At 38.0% G+C, this 21,020-nt stretch overlaps 1 protein-coding gene across 1 annotated transcript; it reads right to left on the minus strand.

Annotated features, from left to right (window-relative positions):
• Positions 1-929: 929 nt before the first annotated feature.
• Positions 930-17,145, minus strand: LOC106880054 (ORM1-like protein 2). Its single transcript, XM_014929856.3, has 4 exons — positions 17,098-17,145; positions 7,345-7,542; positions 6,220-6,371; positions 930-1,865 (listed from the first exon to the last, which is right to left on the minus strand). Exons 2-4 carry the CDS (start codon positions 7,516-7,518, stop codon positions 1,730-1,732), a joined length of 462 nt encoding a protein of 153 aa, XP_014785342.1. The 5' UTR covers positions 7,519-7,542; positions 17,098-17,145; the 3' UTR covers positions 930-1,729.
• Between the last annotated feature and the right edge of the window lie 3,875 nt (positions 17,146-21,020).

The raw sequence follows: 21,020 nt of genomic DNA on the forward strand, positions 1-21,020 counted from the left end.
AAACAAAGTATATTTTTGTTTAGTTTACCTTCATGTTTTGATAATGTTATTTTTAATCTAATGAAGACTTTAATATTGATGAAATGTGTTTGTTGTTGATTATAGTAAGATAAAATCATAACAATAACATCTCATAGTTGTAAAATAAGGCATTTTGAAACTACATACATGTCAACAACAAAAGAGCTAGCTGCGGACCCATAGCTCTATAGATCTTTTAAACACCGGCGCAGTGTGGATAAAACCAAAGTTTTCCCTCAAATTTGGCCTTGTGGCTTAAATACCACTGTTGGGCAAACAAATAAATATATGTAAATAATATTTCTTCCTTCTCAGTGTTGATTCTTCGATGTTTACTGGTTACTCCGATGTGAGAACAAAAAAAAAGTGCGTAATAGGCAACACAGGCAGGAAACAAAAAATAAAATAGAACTGAATGGTGATATTTAGTAGATATGACCCATAAGTTGTTCCTCTTCGATTACTATTGCAAACAGTAGTAGCTTTCTGCAACTGAATACATGTCGTTGATTGGTTAAAATTGCCCAAATACGACAACCTTAACACAAAATAACTTCTAAAATACGAAATTTTGTCAAAAATGTTCAAAGTGAACTCTGTTCTGCATGAGAAATTACACCAGTATACGAAGTTTCAAACTGTTTAGTTAAAAACAATTAATTAAAAAAGTCTATGAGCCAAACTGAACAGATCCATTATTTTTTTAAAAATCAAATTAAAAGAGCAATTATGACAAAGAAGGACTGTGGTGAACTACACAGCTCCTGGTTTCAAATTGAGTTCTGAAGTAGCATTTTCTCACTTGAGAGAGATACTGTATGCAGCATGCCACTTCAATTATACAGATGAAAATTTTAAAAAATAAGAAATTGTGATACTAAAATGGAGATAGATAGAAAAAAAACAAATAATTTTTAAAACTTTTTATTATATTTTGAGTGTGTACATATACACATGCACACACATATTTGTATGTAGATTATCATTATTTTTACATTAAATGTTATGTTATACATCTGTGTGGGTGTCTCTATATATACACACACACACACACACACAACCAAATAATACTAGGTGAAAATTCATATATACATAGATTAGGTAACAACTGTCATGTAAGACAAGATTTAAAATACACACATGGATGTGTGGGTGTTTGTGTGTGTGTGAGTGTGTATGAGTGTGTGCGCGCACACGCAAGTCCTACCTGTGCCTTCTAAATTTGCCACACCACGTATCACTTATATAAAATCACCCTCCCACCCCAAAGCCTCATTCTTTTCTTTCCCTTCCCACCACTCCCAGAGGAATCAGTTAGCACAGAAGGTGTGGGAGAGGACAGTGCAGGATGAGACAGCTGGAAAAAATGTGATAGTGGAAAGAAAGACAGAATGCAAAAAAAAAAAAAAAAAAAAAATGTTCTTTACAACCTGTTGGTGGTAGCGAGGAGGAAGAGGGGAAAAAACAGTTTAAAAAGAAAAATACATTTTGCCCACCCAACCAATAAGATGCCATCATCCACATTTTTAATAAGCACACCTCTTCATCTATTTGTTACTGTTAAGTATCTGGAGGTGGTGTTAATAATAGGTTTAGGGTGAGTGAGTGGAGTGGTGCGAGCTGGAAGAAGTTGGTTTAGCTCCACCCTACCAGCTTTTTTTTTCTTTTTTTTTCATTCCTCCCCACTTCTTTTTTTGCTTCTTCTTCTTCAGTACTTGTTGATGCCAAACAACCGTACACCATGGAACTGGGGTAATTTTGGAATAAGGTTCAGTGCAAGAACAAATGCATTGACAAGAAAATGGTAAGTGTCGTATTTTGTATAAAAACTGGCCAGGAAAAATCTAGAAATGGAAAGAGAAAGAAATTAATGGAAGCTTACAACAACAGGAATAGTTTCTAACATAAGAAACATGGCCAAAATATTTTAGCAGGGAAATGGATGGGTAGTTGATTAAACTGATCATTCTCCACTTAAACCATTTTAGTAGAAGGAGAAAAATCATATACCTTAGCAAAAAGGGGAGAAAGAAAAAAAAAAAACATATGGCCAAGACAAAGACGGTATCTTTTTGGTAGCTTATCTTCTGAAAGGGTTTCTGCCATCCTCAATGGAAGAATCTGAAAGAGCTTGATCAATACAAGAACCTTGGTGCTACCTTCACTGTTACAGACCAGCATAAAGATGAAATAGAGGTCTGCATCAACCAGGCATTATAGTCTATTCTTTCACCTTCAATGGTGGCTCTGGAGATGACAGGATGCACAACATGTATGGCTGGGGATGAAGATAGCCACAAAAATTTATCCACTGAGCACTTGTTTATACCATCCTCTTGTAGGGCCATCAACAGATGTCAAATTCTCAATGATACAGAATTGCCAGTGTAACGTAGCTAGCAAAGACAGAGAACTTATACAAAATGGAAGTATTTAATCACTTTTATCTTTGCCAAATTTTCTTTGTTCATACTTTGACATTTGTGTCAAACTCTGTAAGAGTGATTCTTTTTAATAACTCAAGCCATTTCTGTTGATTTGATCAGCATTCCACCATCCACAGAGTGAACTCATCTGCTTTGATATTGTGCAAGAGACTCTCCTGCTCTAGTATAAATGGCAGGGCAGAGAGTAGAAAATGTGAATTAGTATGACTCAGTCAGATCTTGACATATCTGGTCCTTGTCTGTAAAGCATCTGCTGATGGAATGCTTCAATTTCACTGGTTGGAGATGGTTCAGCTCTTACAAGCTGGATGCTGACAGAAGTACAAAATATTGACAGTGAAAATACATCAAATATCAAACAACTTGGTCAGAAAACATATTAGATATAAAAAATAACAACAATCTCTAATGTAGGCACAAAGTCAAATATTTAAAGGAAGGGAACAATTATAAAACCAAGACTTGGCTGGTACTCTATCTTATTATCTCTGAAAGGATGGAAGGGCAACTTTGTTTTCCATTGCTCTGAGACCGAAAAATAATTACTGGTCAAGAGTGGAGGTGAGCTTGATATAATTTCACTGTTTCCTTTCCACTAAATTTCAGGTTTCTACCTATGTTGAAAAGAACAATTTTTAATTTCAGCACAAGGCCAGCAGCTTTGAGGCGAGAGGGTTAGCCCATTACACTGAACCCAATATTAACTGGTACTTTATTTTTATCAACCTCACCACCAGAAATATAAAACAAAGTTAACTGGCAAGATTTGAACACAACTGTCAAGGGGCATAACTTAGTGGCTGATGTCATTTTACTTCCGACAGCCTATAATTAAGATCTGTAGTGAACAGGATGGTTGCAGCGAGAACTGTTTTGATCACAAATTGTGGAATTAGGTAAATGGAAACTGTGCAGAAACCCATCTTGTATATTATAGGTTTTGCTTTCCATGCCTACACGGGTTGGTCAAGTTCTAACATTTGCATTCTTTGGTTATTTTCTTCAACGAAGTTCAACATCCTGAAATTTGCTTTCACCACATCATCTCTCTTACATACCACATCTGATTCCTCTTATACCCAGTTTATCCCTCAGTTCATCTGTATTAAGTCGCTTGTGCACACCATCCAACAGCAGAACCCGTCTGCTTCATTTCTCTCCGACGTTTACACATCTACATTCAATGCTTATGCAACATAGAATCTAATCTCAACCTAAAACAGAATCCTTTTATTGCCAGCAGGGATAATAACTCTGAATTTTCTGCTTTCTTCTTATTCTGGGAGCAAACAGAGAAAGATAAAGTACCGCATTTTAACGTGTATAAGGAACCCCTAATTTATGGGGCTTAAAATTTGGAATAAAGGTTTTGTAAGGGGTTATAATACTATCCATGTATAAACTCCCATATTTTTTTTAACGTAACTTTTGACAAAAAGCAGTTCCTTATACACGTTAAAATACAGTATGTACCAAACTGAAATAAGTATTGGGTTGATATGATCATCTTACTACAAAATTATGAATGTAGTGCTCAGCATAATCCAGTCCGATGACTGAAACAAAAACGATTATATGATTATGTGGTCAAGAAGTTTGCTTCACAACCACGTGCTTTCTATTTCACCCCCACTGCATGGCACTTTGGGTAAGTATCTCCAACTATTGCTCTAGACCATGCCTGCACCTACATATGCATATATAATGATGATAACAATATATGTAATTGGATGGCTATTTGACTTTCCTCAGTTCGTCTACCTTTGACAAGTCATGTTTTTCCTCTTGCAGAATGTCCACCCATCCTCCAGTCTCACTCACCAAGCAGGCTGATAGTCTGACCAATTCATGTTGAATTCTCACGCTCACACAATGCAGTGTATAACATTCTTTCTTTTATACACACAAGACCTGAAATTTGGGGGGAGGGGGCTAGTCGATTACATTGATCCCAGTGCATAACTGGTACTTATTTCGTCGACCCTGAAGGGATGGAAGATAGAGTCAACCTCAGCGGAATTTAAACTCAGAATGTAGCAAAGGAGTGAAATACCGCTAAACATTTCATTCAGCATGCTAACGATTCTGCCAGTGGCATAAATAGAGAGTGAAGACATAACATGGTAACAAAAGCCATATATTGTTGAAATAAACACAAAACAAGTTAATGTTATAGCAAAAATGTTACTGTGCTTGTTTCAATAATCTTTTGCGGATTAAGGTATGTTTATCTTCTGCACTCATCTGAAACATCATTGCGGTTCGGATGGTGACATTTTACTCTTTTTTTACTCTTTTACTTGTTTCAGACTGTGGCCATGCTGGAGCACCGCCTTTAGTTGAGCAAATCGACCCCAGGACTTATTCTTTGGAAGCCTAGTACTTATTCTATCGGTCTCTTTTACCAAACCGCTAAGTTACGGGGACGTAAACACACCAGCATCAGTTGTCAAGCGATGTTGGGGGGACAAACAGACACACACACACATATATATATATATATATATATATACATATATACGACGGGCTTCTTCCAGTTTCCCTCTACCAAATCCACTCACAAGGCTTGGTCAGCCCGAGGCTATAGCAGAAGACACTTGCCCAAGGTGCCACGCAGTGGGACTGAACCCGGAGCCATGTGGTTTGTAAGCAAGCTACTTGCCACGCCTGCGCCTATTTGATAACATTTTCCAGTCAACAAACTATCTGGTGGCTCTGTATTTTCAAAGATGAATGGAATGAAAACTCGCTTATGTAAGTAGGTGGGGGTGGCAAGAAGGGCCATCCAACAGTAAGAGCAATGTCTCAATAATATCTAATCACCGAACCCATGCTTACATGGTAAAACAGAAGCAAAAACAAACAAATGAATCTATGCACATCCATCTATACAATTTTTAGAACTGTATTTGTTCAGCAAGGACTTCATCTGAGATTGCATATTGAAAGAGAAACAACTGTTTCCTGTAGCTATTTGAAATATACAGACAGGTACCACTAGCTTCACAACTGGCGGAATCATTAGTCAATACTGTTCTCTATTTTAGAGATGAGGAATTCTGTACATTATTTACATTGGACAGATATGTGTCCCCATCTTGTTTGTTGTTACCACATTTTGGCTGATTTACTCTCCAGCCTTCATCAGGTGTCCTGGTAGAATTTTGAACCCAACCTTGGGTTCTCATTCCTAAGGTATTTTTTGGTGGTGGTGATATTTATTCAAGGCACTGCCTGAAATTGAACTTGGAATCTTGGGGTTAGTAGCCCGCACTCTTAACCATTACGCTATATGGCAGTTCAATTCCAGGCAGTGCCTTGAATAAATAATAATAATATCACCAAAAAATACCTTAGGAATAAAAACCCAAGATTGAGTTTAAAATTCTACCAGGACACCTGATGAAGGCTGGAGAGTAAATCAGCCGAAATGTTGTGGTAACAACAAACAAGATGAGGACATATATCTGTCCAATGTAAATAATGTACAGAATCATTAGTGTCGGACAAAATGCCTTACAGTATTTCTTCTGCTTCTTTACATCCTGAGTTCAAATCCTACCAAAGTCAACTTTGCTTCTCATGTCTCCATTGCTGATAAGATAAAGGGCCAAACAAATACTGTAGTTGAAGGCATTAACTAACCCCCCTCGTCAAAGAAGCTGGCCTTGTGCCTAAACAAGAAACATGTAATAGCAAATTCTTACAAATTAGTTTGAACCAAAAACAAAAAAAGGTAACAAACACTCACAAAAGAATAGGGACAGTGGTTAGAAACTTTTTCGTAGCAGTGAACTGTTGACCATAGTCGATTTGCTCCCATTGTGTTTGCATTCGGGCCTTACCTTGGTCAGCAGGTTCCCATGGAGTACCTTTGGTCACATGTAATATCATAAACATCAGCTGTAAAGATATATTGGAAGACACATTTTTATGATTGTTACATTTATTTCTCACAAAACCCTTCACATCATGGGACCACCTGCAGGCTTAACAACACACTGTTTCTACTGAGGGAGCACAGGTATGGGCTGAATGGTTATGAAATGTGCATTGCAATTATGAGACCCTGTCCGGAGTTCAACTATACTGCATGGCAACTTCAGAAGGTAAATGGTTTCTAGAATAGTTTCAGGTTGTCTCAAGTTGTGTGAGTAAAATAGAAACTTGATGAATAAACTGTACCTGTAGTTCAGGATTACATTAAGTGCACAGGTGAATAGTCACTCTCTCTGTAACGAGCATGTTGTAGTAGTAGTAGTGTGAAGGCACGTGGCTGAGTGGTTAGAGTATTCGGCTCACGATTGTAAGGTCGTGAGTTCAATTCCCGGTGACATGTTGTGTCCTTGAGCAAGACACTTTATTTTACATTGCTCCAGTTCGCTCAGCTGGCAAAAATGAGTAGCACCTGTATTTTAAAGGGCCAGCCTTGTCACACACTGTGTCATGCTGAATCTCCCTGTGAACTACGTTAAGGGTACATGTGTCTATGGAGTGCTCAGCCACTTAAATGTTAATTTCATGAGTAAGCTGTTTCATCGATTGTATCAGCTAGGACCCTCATCGTCGTAACCGATGGAGTGCTACTGCGTTGCTTGAACAACTGGTAGAGTCATTGCCCAATCCAAATTAAAGGACCTCGTTATTATCTCACCAATATCAAAGTGAAATTTAATCAGCAATAGAAATGGGGTCTCCTTCCCATTGAAATTTTAATCAAAACAATGAAAGTAACAACAGAGGATGGACAAAGGAATATTGAAATAAAAGAGGGGGAGAAAAAGATGAGAAAAGAGAGAGAGAAGAAATGTGAGACAGAGAAGTTGAGATGAAAGAGCAGAGAAAACAAGCTAAGTAGATGAATGTGAGTACTTACGACATCATGGACGACATTGGTGAGTGTCCAGGCTATGGGCACTGAGAAAAAAGGAACACTTAACAGCATGAAGTGGACCAGAGAGATCATAATTATATAAGTGAGCCATATTCCTTTACTGTTCAGGTAGAAATGGGTTGGGTTCCCATCACTATGGGCTGTGCCCACATTCATCTTCGATGAAACTACAGATGGTCACTACATAAAGAAACAAAAAAAAAAAACATTGATTAATAAGTTATTTGGAATTCGTCATCGACACATTTGACATCTCTCCTTTATAGTCTACCTTTTCCATAATCTAACAGTAAAAACCTGAAACACCCTAAAACAAAAAATTTCCCACACATGCAGTATTGCAGCTAAAGAAAGGACTAGTGAAATTAATGCACAATATTTTTTTTACAAATGGTTTGGCCCAGAGGAAGTGATTGTGCTTAAGGCTTTTAAAGAACTGGCTCTGAAGATGAAGAACCATTTCTGTGATGCAGTCTTTGCTATGTTGAGGACATTTGTAATGACTAGATGCCTTTTGTTGTATGTTCTTCATTTTTCATGTTTAGTGTGGCACAATTAACACCAAATACTCAGGCCTCAATACAAACAGTAAGAAACAAGTTTATTGAATAGCGGTATGTACATTGTGCATGTATATATACATTCATACACATATATAAATTTAATTTAATATAATTTTAATTTCACTAATTGGATATGGAAGCAACATCATAAAAATTGTCCTTTTGTTCATCCAGCAGTCTCAGGTAAGAGGCATAGAAATAGATAAAAGTCACTGTCTAATTTTCCAAGACTAATCTAAGATTAAACATCGTGTCACACACTCTGACTACCTCAATTACTTCACCCACTCATTTCTCTACTAAAAATACATTCTCTAACACATACTACCACTATTACCTTCCCAGAAGATTTTCTACCTATGTTCTTTGCCTGTGAGGTATGTCTGAGGCTTACCTACATCTTACATATTGCACACAACACACATCTATATGCCCTCATTCTAGCATTTCTACAACCTCACCAGATCAACCTTTCAATGTGCCTAGATTGACTGTAGCAGCCCCAGGAAAGTGGACTGGGTGGAAAGAGTAAGTAGGGAGTTGGGGAAACAGTTTCCAGGTTTGTGGGAAGATTTGCCTTTAGGTAGACTACTCTTGCACACTACAAGCCACACAAATTTTCCCATGGACCCTAAGCTTCTGAAAGGTCCATCTATTCAGTTTTTGAGCTGCTGTTGTATATAGTCACTTGCTGACATCTCTCCTTCATATTATGCCCAGCTAAAATTTTATGTAATCATGATTATACTCTTTATTCTTTTACTTGTTTCAGTCATTTGACTGTGGTCATGCTGGAGCACCACCTTTTTAGTTGAGCTAATCGATCCCAGGACTTATTCTTTGTAAGCCTAGTACTTATTCTATCGGTCTCTTTTGCCGAGCCGCTAAGTTACAGGGACGTAAACACACCAGCATCGGTTGTCAAGCGATGTTGGGGGGACAAACACAGACACATACACACACACACACACACACATATATATATATATATATATATATATATGCGACGGGCTTCTTTCAGTTTCCGTCTACCAAATCCACTCACAAGGCTTTGATCAGCCCGAGGCTATAGTAGAAGACACTTGCCCAAGGTGCCACGCAGTGAGACTGAACCCAGAACCATGTGGATCGTAAGCATGCTACTTACCACACAGCCACTCCTACGCCTATATTACGATAACAATATTGTTAAAATACACACTATACCTCTTGAAGCAGATATCTGACCACGAAATCCAGATAATGTATTCAAAACTACATTACAACAACCTCCCTCTTAAGTACGCAACTTGAACCTAACCACATGTGTGTACTTAGCCGGTACGTTGCAACAGCAGTAGCAAATCAGTTGCATGAATGTATGCGTGCAGCTAATCACAGAAAGGCTCATGTATGCACACAGTTTTAGATCACATTTATTATCTTTTCTGTCAGGTTTCTGATATCACATACCTTGAGCCATTTATTACCTGTTTAGATGTCCAATGTTGCTGGAGAATAAATCGTTGATAAATTTAAACCTGAGATTCTTGAAGGTTTTGCATGTACTTATCTGTGATGCATACTTAACCAGGTTACAGTATTGTCCTTCCTATTTCAAAATAGTAGGGCTGTGAGATGAGGAAAATATGCTGCTATTTCTAGCAGATCAAGTGACAGTGTAAATGTTCCCTTATAAACTCGTTAATGATGTATCACACTGGCTCAAACACACATATCTGTAAGATAAAGGGATGGTGGTACAATCGATTAAATTGATGACCCTTGTATATAACTGGAAGTCCTTTGATTGATATAAGAAAGATAAAAATCAAGACATACAGTCATCATCATCATCGTTTAAAGTCTGCTTTCCAAGCTAGCATGGGTTGGATGATTTGACTGAGGATTGGCGAGCTGGATGGCTGCACCAGGCTCCAATCTGATCTGGCAGAGTTTCTACAGCTGGATGCTTTTTCTAACCCCAACCATTCCTAGAGTGTAGTGGGTGCTTTTATGTGCCATCGGCACAAGGGCCAGTCAGGCGGTACTGGCAACGGCCACACTCAAATGGTTTTTTACGTGCCACCTGCACAGGAGCCAGGCCAGCGGCACTGGCAACGACCTTGTTCGAATGTTTTCTAATGTGCCACCGGCACAAGTGCCAGTAAGATGACGCTGGTATAGCATGGCTGTCAGAGTTCAGGAATAAAAATGTATAAAACCTTTATCTTTTAAGAAATATTGAAAATTCAAGATACACAAAGTTGCTGGATCTGTATACTACATAATCATTCAATATAACCCCTACCAACTTTAATAACATCCTTGAGGCAACAGTGGAATCAGGAACAGAGATGTTTCATGGTCGCAGCTGACTCATCTTGGAATGCTTCCTGGCAGATGTGCTACTTCAGCACTTCCTTGGTGTTGCAGGGAGTCTTGTTGCTGACTCTCTCGATCGTACCCCGGTAAAAATATATCCAGATAACTGCAGTCTGGGGAGTTAGGAGACCACAGCCGAGTGGTTTGAACACAGAAAGTAAAAGGAACATATAATAATTTTTGAAAAGTATTTTGTCCTGTATGCTACCATTCGAGCCAAGTCTCCAGATACCAACTGCCTCATCTAGATCACACTACCTGCTAGAAAAAGCATCCAAATCTCACTCAAATCACATCCTACCATCATTCACACTTAGAGACACTGGATATTATAATTCTCAATACTGTAAACAAAAGATGGAATTGGTGCAACATATTTTGGGTGTATTTGAAGGCAATTGAGCTATTATTTCTAGTAGATGAAGTGACTGCTCAGTACATAGGAGAGGAACCCTTAACCTTTATTTTTAAAAAATCCCTATGACTAAAACAGTAATTTCATACATATTACATACCTATGAATTTATTAAAGATTTTAAAAAATTCTTAGCAAAAGCCCTTTATTCTTTGTTACACACTTGCAATTTGCCCCTGGTATTAAAGAGGTCCCCCAGAGCCAATATTGTGGCTACTTGATTAACTCAGTAAAAAGTTATATACATAAACTAAAAAAATAAACTATAGCTGTTACTTGTATGACCTGGTAGCATGTCCCATGGTTTTACTAATTGTTTAAGGTTCTACTGTAATGAAGGACAGATACAGATACCTTCTCAACCCTACCACTAATGACATCCAGGACGTAGTAATTGGAGGTGGGGCAGGGGGGGGGGGGGCACAGCATCAGCCTCAGTGGTTGCCATGTAGACTGGGGCAACATGACATGTACAAAGCACAAGGACATAATACACTGAATTGAACTCGTAATCTTGGGAACATTATGTGGGCTAACTGCTCTTCTGCTTGCTGGGTGCCTTGTTCTGGTAAAAGTTTTTTCATCTGAGAAAACCCACATGTTTGATACGAAGGGATGCTTCTACTTGTTCAACAGTGTCTTGGCCCTTTTCACACAGTTTTTCTTGGACTTTTAAGTGAGCAGTTGTCCTGAGTGCATCTTGTAAGACTTATGACAAAGGTCTTCAGGCAATCTCACATACTCAATAAACTGCTTGAATTTCTAGATGAAATTAGCATTTCTCACCTTTTGTTTACAGTGATTATTCGTTTTCCAAGCAACCACAGTGTCAACCTCAAAGTTACTGTCCTTTCACTCCTTTCTCACCCTCAGGATTGTGTACAGTGGGAGTTTTAAGTTTTCGACAATAGCCTTGTTATTCGCACTGGTACAGAATGAGTACACCACCACCTTCCTTTCCCACTCCTCAGGGAACACAGTGCAAGCAGGTAGAGGTTGTAGGAATGTACAAGAGAGTGGAGATATGGTTAGAGATGGAAGATGGATAGGCAGGTGAATATAATGAAGAACAGATGCTGAAGGATGAAGGAGGAGATAACTGTAGAAACTGAGTAGGGTTGAGGTGGGGTATAATGGATAAAGGTTGACCAAATGATATATATGAGGTGAGAGAGAGAGTAAGAAATAAACAGACAGAGCCAGAAAAGGAGAGGTGAAGTGCAGCAGAATAGTAATAATGGTAGAGCAGATAGGAAAAAGGGTAACAGAGAGTGAGTGAGTGAGAGTATTCAATGTAGAAAGTAGGTGGAGAGGACAGTATTAAGAATGAAAGACGAAGAACAAATGAAATAGTTGTTGGTAATGAAAAGGATAATGGTACCAGGAAGAAACCAGTGAAGTATGCAGTTCTGCTCACATTTAATTACAACAGCAGAATACTGTAATTAGAGAAATGATGGCTGGTGGAAATGTCATGAGGAGGAAACTGAGCAGGGGAGTGCATAAGTTCCAGAACTTCAGTTTCACCAAGGTGGGCAGGTCTTCTCAAGAACTATATACGCCCAGTCATCCTGGTCCTTTGTCATCTCTTCTGTGAGGTTCAAATTCCTGAGATCAGCCTTCACCACTTCCAGGGTCTCCATCTGCCACATCTATTGGCACTTCTTTATACAGCTGTCCTCATCCATATACACATACCCAAACCAGTGCAGTCTTTTTTCTTGCACACATCTGATTCCTCTCATACCCAATTCTTTTTCCTCAACTCATTTGTACTTTGTTGTTAATCTACACTTACACATCCAACAGAGCAGGCTAGCTTCATTCCTTTCCAGTATCCTCATCACACAAGGACCATATCTCATTAGCCTGCAGCATCACTGTTCTAAAAAAAGGATCATACGATCTACCCTTTAAGAGAAAAGACCATCGTTGCCAGCAGCATTAGAATCTCCCTGAACATTTTTCAACCAGTTATTACCCTGGCTACTATACTTTCAGAGCAACAACCCCACCTGCTAAACAGATCTAGTTAACAAAAGCTAGTGACCATTTTTAGTAATCCATATATGGACAAGAGAATCCATTTCTGGTGAGCTCTCAGTATGTTTTATTCCAGTGCATCTGCCACATGTGAAGCCTGCTAGCTCTGCAAGCAGTATTTTGTTTCAATGCTATTTTCTATTACAAACTAAATCTAGAGCTTAACCAACACTTTGTAACAGCTATAAATGTCATGTCTCTATATTCAACATCTTTGTGGAGGCACACACAGTCAGTGTTATGTCAGTTCATTTATTCATTTTTACATGTTCTTCCATGTTCCCATGGGTTAGGAGAATAGAGGCACTGTTTTACATTCGAACACCCTTCAGTCACTAACAATTACCAGTTTTTCAAGAATTCTCTTATTGCACATATCTTCAAAGGACACAAAACCAGCAAATGATTTGCTGATGGTGGAAAGATCAACATTACTGCTTGTCGGTGAACTTGTCTTGAAGAAGCACAAATGTAAACACACACACACGTACATACAAGAGACTTCTTTCAGCTTCCATCTACCAAATCCCCAATCAATGCTTTGGTTGTGGGGGTCTATAGTAGGAAACACTTGCCCAAGATACTGCACAGTAATGAACCCTAAACCCAGTGGTTAAGAAGCTAATTTCTTAACCACATAGTTATGCTACCATTTATGTATGTCTGTCTGTTTATCAATCCATCTATCTATTTACATACACACAACATTCTTTAACTTGTGCTAGCCTGCAGGCTGCTGGGATACCACCACTGCTGAAGTAAAAAAAGACAAGGTGATTGCAGTAAGACAATAACACAAACACACTGAATTCAGCTAGCCTTGATTATTACCTTCACTTATCTATACATACACGCATCATCATTTTCTAACGTCCATCCTCAGAGCTGGTCATGGACTCAACAGGTTGACAAGATCCCAGGGACCCGAGAGGAAGGGTTGATTAAATAAACCCCACATTTCATCGGCCCTGAAAGGATGGAGAAGAGCTGAAGTGAATACATGATATTTTAGCTGATACTAATGATTCTCCTAAGGCTCCACCACCCTCACCTCCACACTAATATTGATTTTTAACATTAATAGTACAAGGACACATATTTAGGGTGAGCTGGCAGTGGGGGGGGGGGCATCGATTTAATCTTGCCAATCTGTAATATTATTTTAATAATTAATATTATTTGTTTTATCAATACTCAGAAAAACGTGAGGATAATTTGACCCAGATCGTCTTTGACCTCACTAAACGAACTTAAGACGCTATATATTTCTATTACTACTTTAGTAAAGGAAAGGCAAAGGTTACCTTCTTGAATCATGCTGACTCATAAGGGCCAGTTTTCTGGTTTCCATGGCATATAAATTCCCTAGAACGAAACACTGGTCAGTTGCAGGGTTACTCTTTTTTGCCAGCTGAGTGGACTGGAGCAACGTGAAATAAAGTGTCTTGCTCAAGAATGCATTCACTGCCCAGTCTAGGAACATCTATGTGGTCATTCGGACTGCTAGAAACAGCAGCAAAAATCATCTAAGTTCGAGGAAGTATAGGGCCGGTTACTCAGTTTCCATAGTGACTGAGTGACCGAGATCGTAACATTCCTCCCTGACCGGAACACCGATCCCTTGCAGGGTTACTAATTTTTGCCAGCTGAGTGGACTGGAACAACATGAAATGAAGTGTCTTGTTCAAGAACACAATGCGTCGCCCAGTCCTGAAACTGGAACCACAATTTTATGACCATGCGTCCAACACCCTGACCACTAAGCCATGCACCTCCACACTACTTTAGATTTAATTAGTTCAACTACAAGTATGCTTTCTAAATCATACACAAGCCATGTCATGACTACACTTGTTTGATTAGGTTGGAAGGTTAATAACAATAATACATAACATAGACTCAAACATCCATGTGGTCATTCGGACTGCTAGAAATAGCAGCAAAAGAAGCAACTTATTTCTTTCCTTCTTTCTATGCGTAAGTATATTCTACTTGCGGTATTGCCCCCTTGGGTGCAGAGGGTGTTGAAGAAAAGTGGGGTGATAATTCATGTAAAAACAACAAAATAATGGGTTCATTAGGTTAAGTTTTATTTGTGAAATACAATTGCTTTGAATTTGCTTCAGAAAGGGGTCTATGTTTGTGATGGTGAGGGTGCTAGGGATGTGGCCAGGATGTCAAGGGGGGGCAGCAGCCTGAAAAAGTTTGGGAACCACTGAACTAGGTTATGACTAGGAGATAACAGTTTACTCAGGGTAGCTGCCTTCAGCTTCCACCATGGCATCAAGATGGCTCCGGAGCCTGGCACCGGTATTCTTCACTATGTCCCTGAGAACATCTTCAGATACCTTCTAGATCTTGACCATCAGCTCGGCCTTAGTGTTACAGGCAGAGTGGCCGGTTTCTTTCTCAGCCTCACTCCACACATAGTAACCCATGGAATTACAATTGGGGTAATTCAAAGGCAAGAAACTTGGTCTAGTGAAATCACAGAAATTCTCCAACAAACACTTCTCACTTTTTCTAGAGTGCCATGAATATGGCCTTTCAACAGCAACCCTCTCCAGCAACTTCACAGAGCCATCTGAACTGAGCCTAAGGTGGCAGGACATCACGCTGACCATGGCTTTGTAGTCTCCACTGCAGCTGTTCATGACAGGTCTTAAAGACTAGAACTTATTCTATCAGTCTCTTTTACCAAATTGCTAAGGGGATGTAAACATACCAACAGCGGTTGTCAAGTAGTGCTGGGAGACAAACACAAACATACACACATATATATATATACGACGGGCTTCTTTCAGTTTCCATCTATCAAATCCACCCACAAGGCCTTCGTCGGCCCAAGGCTATAGTAGAAGACACCTGCCCAGGGTGTTATGTAGTGGGACTGAACCTGGAACCATGTGGCTGGGAAGCAAACTTCTTACCACACAGCCATGCCTATATACGCTCTTTTTGTGTTGTGATCTCTATTTCTCCGGTTTGTAAAGCCAATTTTTCCGAAAATTTTCCCTGATCATTGTTTAATCTAAGCCCTGATCGAACAAATCTATGACCAAAGGCGTTTCAGTTGTGACCATCCCCTCTATCAATATATCCAGAGGTGGTGTCTGATATGTCCTTTAAAAAATGTGGAATTTAAAGGAGACTTAACAGCTATTTCTTAAAGTTCAAGTGAACATGCAAACGCTACCCAGTTTTGTTTAGTTCTAGCTTAGCGGCAACGTTAGGTTAGAGGAGCTCCACCCGCGACCACGCCCTCAATTTGTATCTCTTCGATTACATTGTCCATTGTGACTTTGCTTCTTTTTTTCAGTTTTAAAGAGAAAAATAGACAGTAGGGAATAAAATGGGGGGAGAATTAGTTGTTATTTCCAGCTGGGCCACCTACGTGTTAATTGTGCTATGAGAAACACCGACTTGTAATTCGAGAGATCTTCCCTGCCGTGTCGGTGCTTGAGGATCAAAATTTAAAAATTATCCTAACATATGTCAACAACACATCTTCACATACAGAGTACTTAACTGTTTAGAAAGACAAAACACCCACCAATGACGGACAAGGTACATTATTATTCACGCGCGCATATATATATAAAAATCGGGCAGTAATCCAGAGTTGCCTATTTAGCTAAATGTAATAGTAGACATGAAACCAATGATAACTTTCTGTCCGGCCATAACCAACATATACTACTCCAGTACATTATATATATACACACACACACCTGTATACAAAGGTCATGAACAATGCTTCTTCCTCCAGAACATACATAAACACACAGCTGTATGTACTCATACACATGTATATATTTAATATAATTATACACGTATCAATACGTATGTGTATGGCATATGCGTTCATGTGTGTGTATGTGTATGTATATATATATATATATATATATATATATATATCCACATGTAGATTTGTTACATAAAGCCATAAACACATCAGTATACAGAAATATTGATATCTACCTATCTATATATCTATATATATATATAGTCATACACACAGCAGTGTGTACGTTGTATGACTCTGTGTGTATATATATGCAGACATATACAGTAAATACACATGTGTCTATGTATGCATATATATATATATATATATATATATATATATATATATACACAAACATACAGGCATCTGTGTTTGCTGCTGCAAACATCACAGCTGAAATCAAAGAAAAACACGAAACTGGAGTAAAAATACATTAACGAAGTCTACATTTAAAAAAATAATTATTACAGCAAATATTGCCATTAACTAATTTAACTGTCCCTCGATATAATTGATATTATTATAATTATAATTAGTTAAAATGTCCCAAAGAGTTGACTCACCTGAAATTGTTGATAATTGTTTAATTAACAAGTTGGACAGATGAGTATGAGCATGCGCCGATCGTTACTTCCTTTTTCCGATTGAAAACGTGGAGTGACGGAAGTGGGAGGGAGAGAGAGAGAGAGAGAGAGAGCGAACGATAGGAAGTAGTTACAGAGGGAGAGAGAGAAAAAGAGAAGAAGGTAGTTGGCGAGAAGATATTGGGACGACAGAGAGAAGAGAATAAGGGGGAGGAAAAGAGAAACAGAAGAAAGACAAATAGAGAGGGAGAGGAGAAGGCAGTGATTAATAGACAAGAACGAAGAGAGGAAAGTGTGTTGTGTAGAAAAAGTACCTCTGCCCCAGAAATGAGGAGGAGGAATTAGCTTGATAGAAAGTAGGAGAAAAGTGCGTCATGGAATAAGTAGAAAGGAGAATCTTGGTTAATAGAATAAATGACAAGACTCCCTTTGATTCAATATACATGTTCTGAATAAGTTGACACCCTTTAAGTAAATACGTTTGTAAAATAACAAATTACTTTGGATTCCATTATTTGACTGGTGGTTCGTATATATTCAATCCAACCAGTGAGACACTATCTAGTTTCTCGACCTGCTAGAAATGGTGACCAAATCTTTACATGCTAGCAATAGTGTTGCCAGTTAAATACATTTACAATGGTGGTGGTAAACTTGACAACGTATTTAAAATGGTCCCTCCAGTAAGTTTCCTCTACACAGTTTCTGTCTAATAAACTTCACCCATAAAGCCATAGATGACCTTATTCTATGGTAGATGTTACCTGATGTACAAACGATGGGATTAAACCTTGAAGAGAAATTGTAGACTTAAAGATGCTTTTTTTTTTTTAACAACGTGAGGTGTTGGTGAGTGATCCTTGGCGTTTTGTGAGGACTGGCTACAAATGTAACTGCATTTGTTGTTTAGCCCCTGGTCAATTCTGATAAAGAAAGCTCACAATTTGAGCTCACGTTCCTACCATAACCAGTCCATATTTTTACTTATGGACCTTTGGCATCCATATGTATTGTGAAATCATGGATCAAAACTTGAAAAGTCTTATTTCAGTTTGTGTCAGTAGAATATAGAGAAGCATCATTGGAATATTGTCTCCGGGACATAGGGGTTGGTCAAGTTGTATGGAAGAGCAACGATTACCCTTAACACCTTACCTGGCAAGGACGAGTTAACTTGTCTTCACCCAGTTTGTCTCTTTCAGAGTGTGACAGGTGAACTTGTCCAAAACATAATTTCAAAAACAGCCACAAACGAGTTTATACGTCAATTCACCGGCATTTCTCAGTTTTTATCTGTCGAATGTAGCTGCAGTTATAAATATATATGTATTTAGAAACCTATCTATAATGACTACTGGAAACAGCTGTAAGCCAAATTTGCTATAATAAAGGAATTATGTGTAAAGACCATTATTTTAACCTATCTATTATATATATATATATATATCTGTAAATAATATGTGACAATTATTCGGTAGCCATGATAAAACTGAGTTTCGGATGTTGGGGCGGAAACCCATGCCACCATCTCTTCAATTATCTGGCCATCGAAAAAATGCTATGAAAATGATGGCCAGATAACTGAAGAGATGGCAGGGTGGGTTTCCGCACCGACATCCGAAACTCAGAGTTTTATCATGGCTACCGAATAATTTGTGACATATTATTTACAGATAAATTCCTCTATTTACATAATATCGAGGTCTCTTTCTTTCTTTTGTTGTCTTACCTTTTCTATCAATATATATATATATATATAGAGAGAGAGAGAGAATTCACAAAAAAAAAAACAAAAGACAAAGACAGGTGGTGTAGAAAACAAACAGATGTATTAGTATAACTGTCAGGAATTGAAAAAGTTTTTAACATTTCGAGCCTATGCTCTTCCACAGACAGGAACACAGAAAGAAACAAAGAGAGAAACAAGCAGAGAAAAAAAATGTGTGTAGTGGTTAGCGATCTATCTATGTATAAGTTGAATAAAGTTACAACATGGTCTGGTTTTCATGTTTTTTATTATTGTATTTAAAAAAATTTTTTTTACAATGTTGAAGTGGGTTAAACATTAAAAAAAAAATATTTAGTAATGTTCATGAAGTTCAATTAGCACTTTCATACTTTTGCAGTAATCAAATTTCAAAAGGTGTTAACTCACAGTTGGGTCAAGTGCTTGGTCAAGCATTCAACTCAACTGTCAGTTAAATAAATTTAGAAATCTGATGATTACTGCACACTTCAACATTGTAAAAAATTTTTTTTTTTAAATACAATAATAAAAAAAACAGGAAAACCAAACCATGTTGTAACTTTATTCAACTGATATGTTATTCTATACACATTTACACAAATTCAGAATAGCGTCCAATAACACTATCCGTATCACGTCCTCACTTTGTTGTTTTTTTGTTATTGTTTTTTTTTTAACTATATATATATATATATATATATATATATATATATATACACACACACACACACACGTGTGTATGGAGGATTAGCATTTGTAGTGAACAGAGCTCAACAGAATCCTCATTCTTCTTTAGAGGAGCTCTTGGCTCTGTGATGCAGTTGTAGTAATATTACACATTGTTCTTTCTTTTTAAATATTCAATTGCAATACCTAATCAACTATGTACATTCTTATTGCCAACATTAGAACCTATTTCAGTTGCCACACTGCCTTGCAGTCTGAAATATCTTATGTCTTTGACCCTCATTTCTTAGAACCTTGGTAAATTTTTTATTCTGGGTTTCTTTTCTTGCTAGAATTACCTGACATCTCACTTTTCTTCTCAAAGTTTGGAATTACATTTTCCAAGCCTGCCTCTTAGCCTTACTAGCTCTATGTACAACGCTATTCCAGCACAATGTCACCCTCTTTTTGGCTGGGATCTGGTACCAGCCACATTTTTGGTCATCTGGTTCTATCCATTGTTATTTTTTTTTTCCTGCACTATCATGTGTCAATTAATATGTCTCTAAGCTTGTTACTAGTCATTTGTTCTCTCAGTTTCCATTTTCTCTTTCTCCAGATTATCTTCTGTCTTGGTATCCATCTAGTTCTTACTCTGAAGTCACTAACCACTAGTCTATGTTAGATCGTGCATTCTTTCCCATAGATTTAACATTCAAAACAAACTGTTCATCTCTCTTTCTAGTGACCACATAGTCTCCCTAGCTTCTGTACTCAGGGAATTGATAGGAGATCAGGTTGCTGGCCAATTTGTTCCATTATATTTATTTTCACTTCAGATAAGATTGCAAATTGTGTTTGAAGGTTGAGTGAAATGCTTTGTAGAACTTATTTCAGCTTTTTCAGTTCTGAGTTCAATTTATAACAAAGTCAAGTTTGGTTTTCTCTATTTTTGGGTTAAAAAAATGAGATACTGATCTAGTGTGGTGGATTGGTTGAATGGTTATAGTATCAAACCACATTCTTGTGGTATTTGTTGCAGCTCTTTGTGTTCTGGGTTCAGTCTCATTGTAGCTTACTTGGGTAATCGATTTAATCTGGATTAACTTCATCAGCTGGTCCTTGAGTACGTTTAGCAGAGTGTACTCTCTTATATGCATTAAGGCTGTGTTTCTGGTTTGAAGATATCTGCCTCCCTTCCTCTTACCAATCTCACAGGACCTGAAATAGCATCATGGCTACTGCCTTTGTCTCTAAATGATAAAAAATATAAAATGAACATAAGGCATAGGAGTGGCAGTATGATAAGTAGCTTGCTTACCAACCACATGGCTCCAGGTTCAGTCCCACTGCATGGCACCTTGGGCAAGTGTCTTCTACTATAGCCTCAGGCCGACCAAAGCCTTGTGAGTGGATTTGGTAGACGGAAACTGAAAGAAGTCCGTCGTATATATGTATATATATATATATGTATGTGTGTGTATATGTT

This window comes from Octopus bimaculoides, chromosome 27 (assembly GCF_046866305.1).
Source record: "Octopus bimaculoides isolate indiv1 chromosome 27, ASM4686630v1, whole genome shotgun sequence".
NCBI lineage: Eukaryota > Metazoa > Mollusca > Cephalopoda > Octopoda > Octopodidae > Octopus > Octopus bimaculoides.

Excerpts from the sequence above, each read along its gene's own strand:
- LOC106880054 (XM_014929856.3), bottom strand. The coding sequence starts at position 7,518 with ATGAATGTGGGCACAGCCCATAGTGATGGGAACCCAACCCATTTCTAC. Across the intron at positions 6,372-7,344 it reads CCAATGTCGTCCATGATGTC|CTGATGTTTATGATATTACA; the intron begins GTAAGTACTCAC and ends ATATCTTTACAG. Across the intron at positions 1,866-6,219 it reads ACCACTGTCCCTATTCTTTT|ATTTTTCCTGGCCAGTTTTT; the intron begins GTGAGTGTTTGT and ends TTCCATTTCTAG.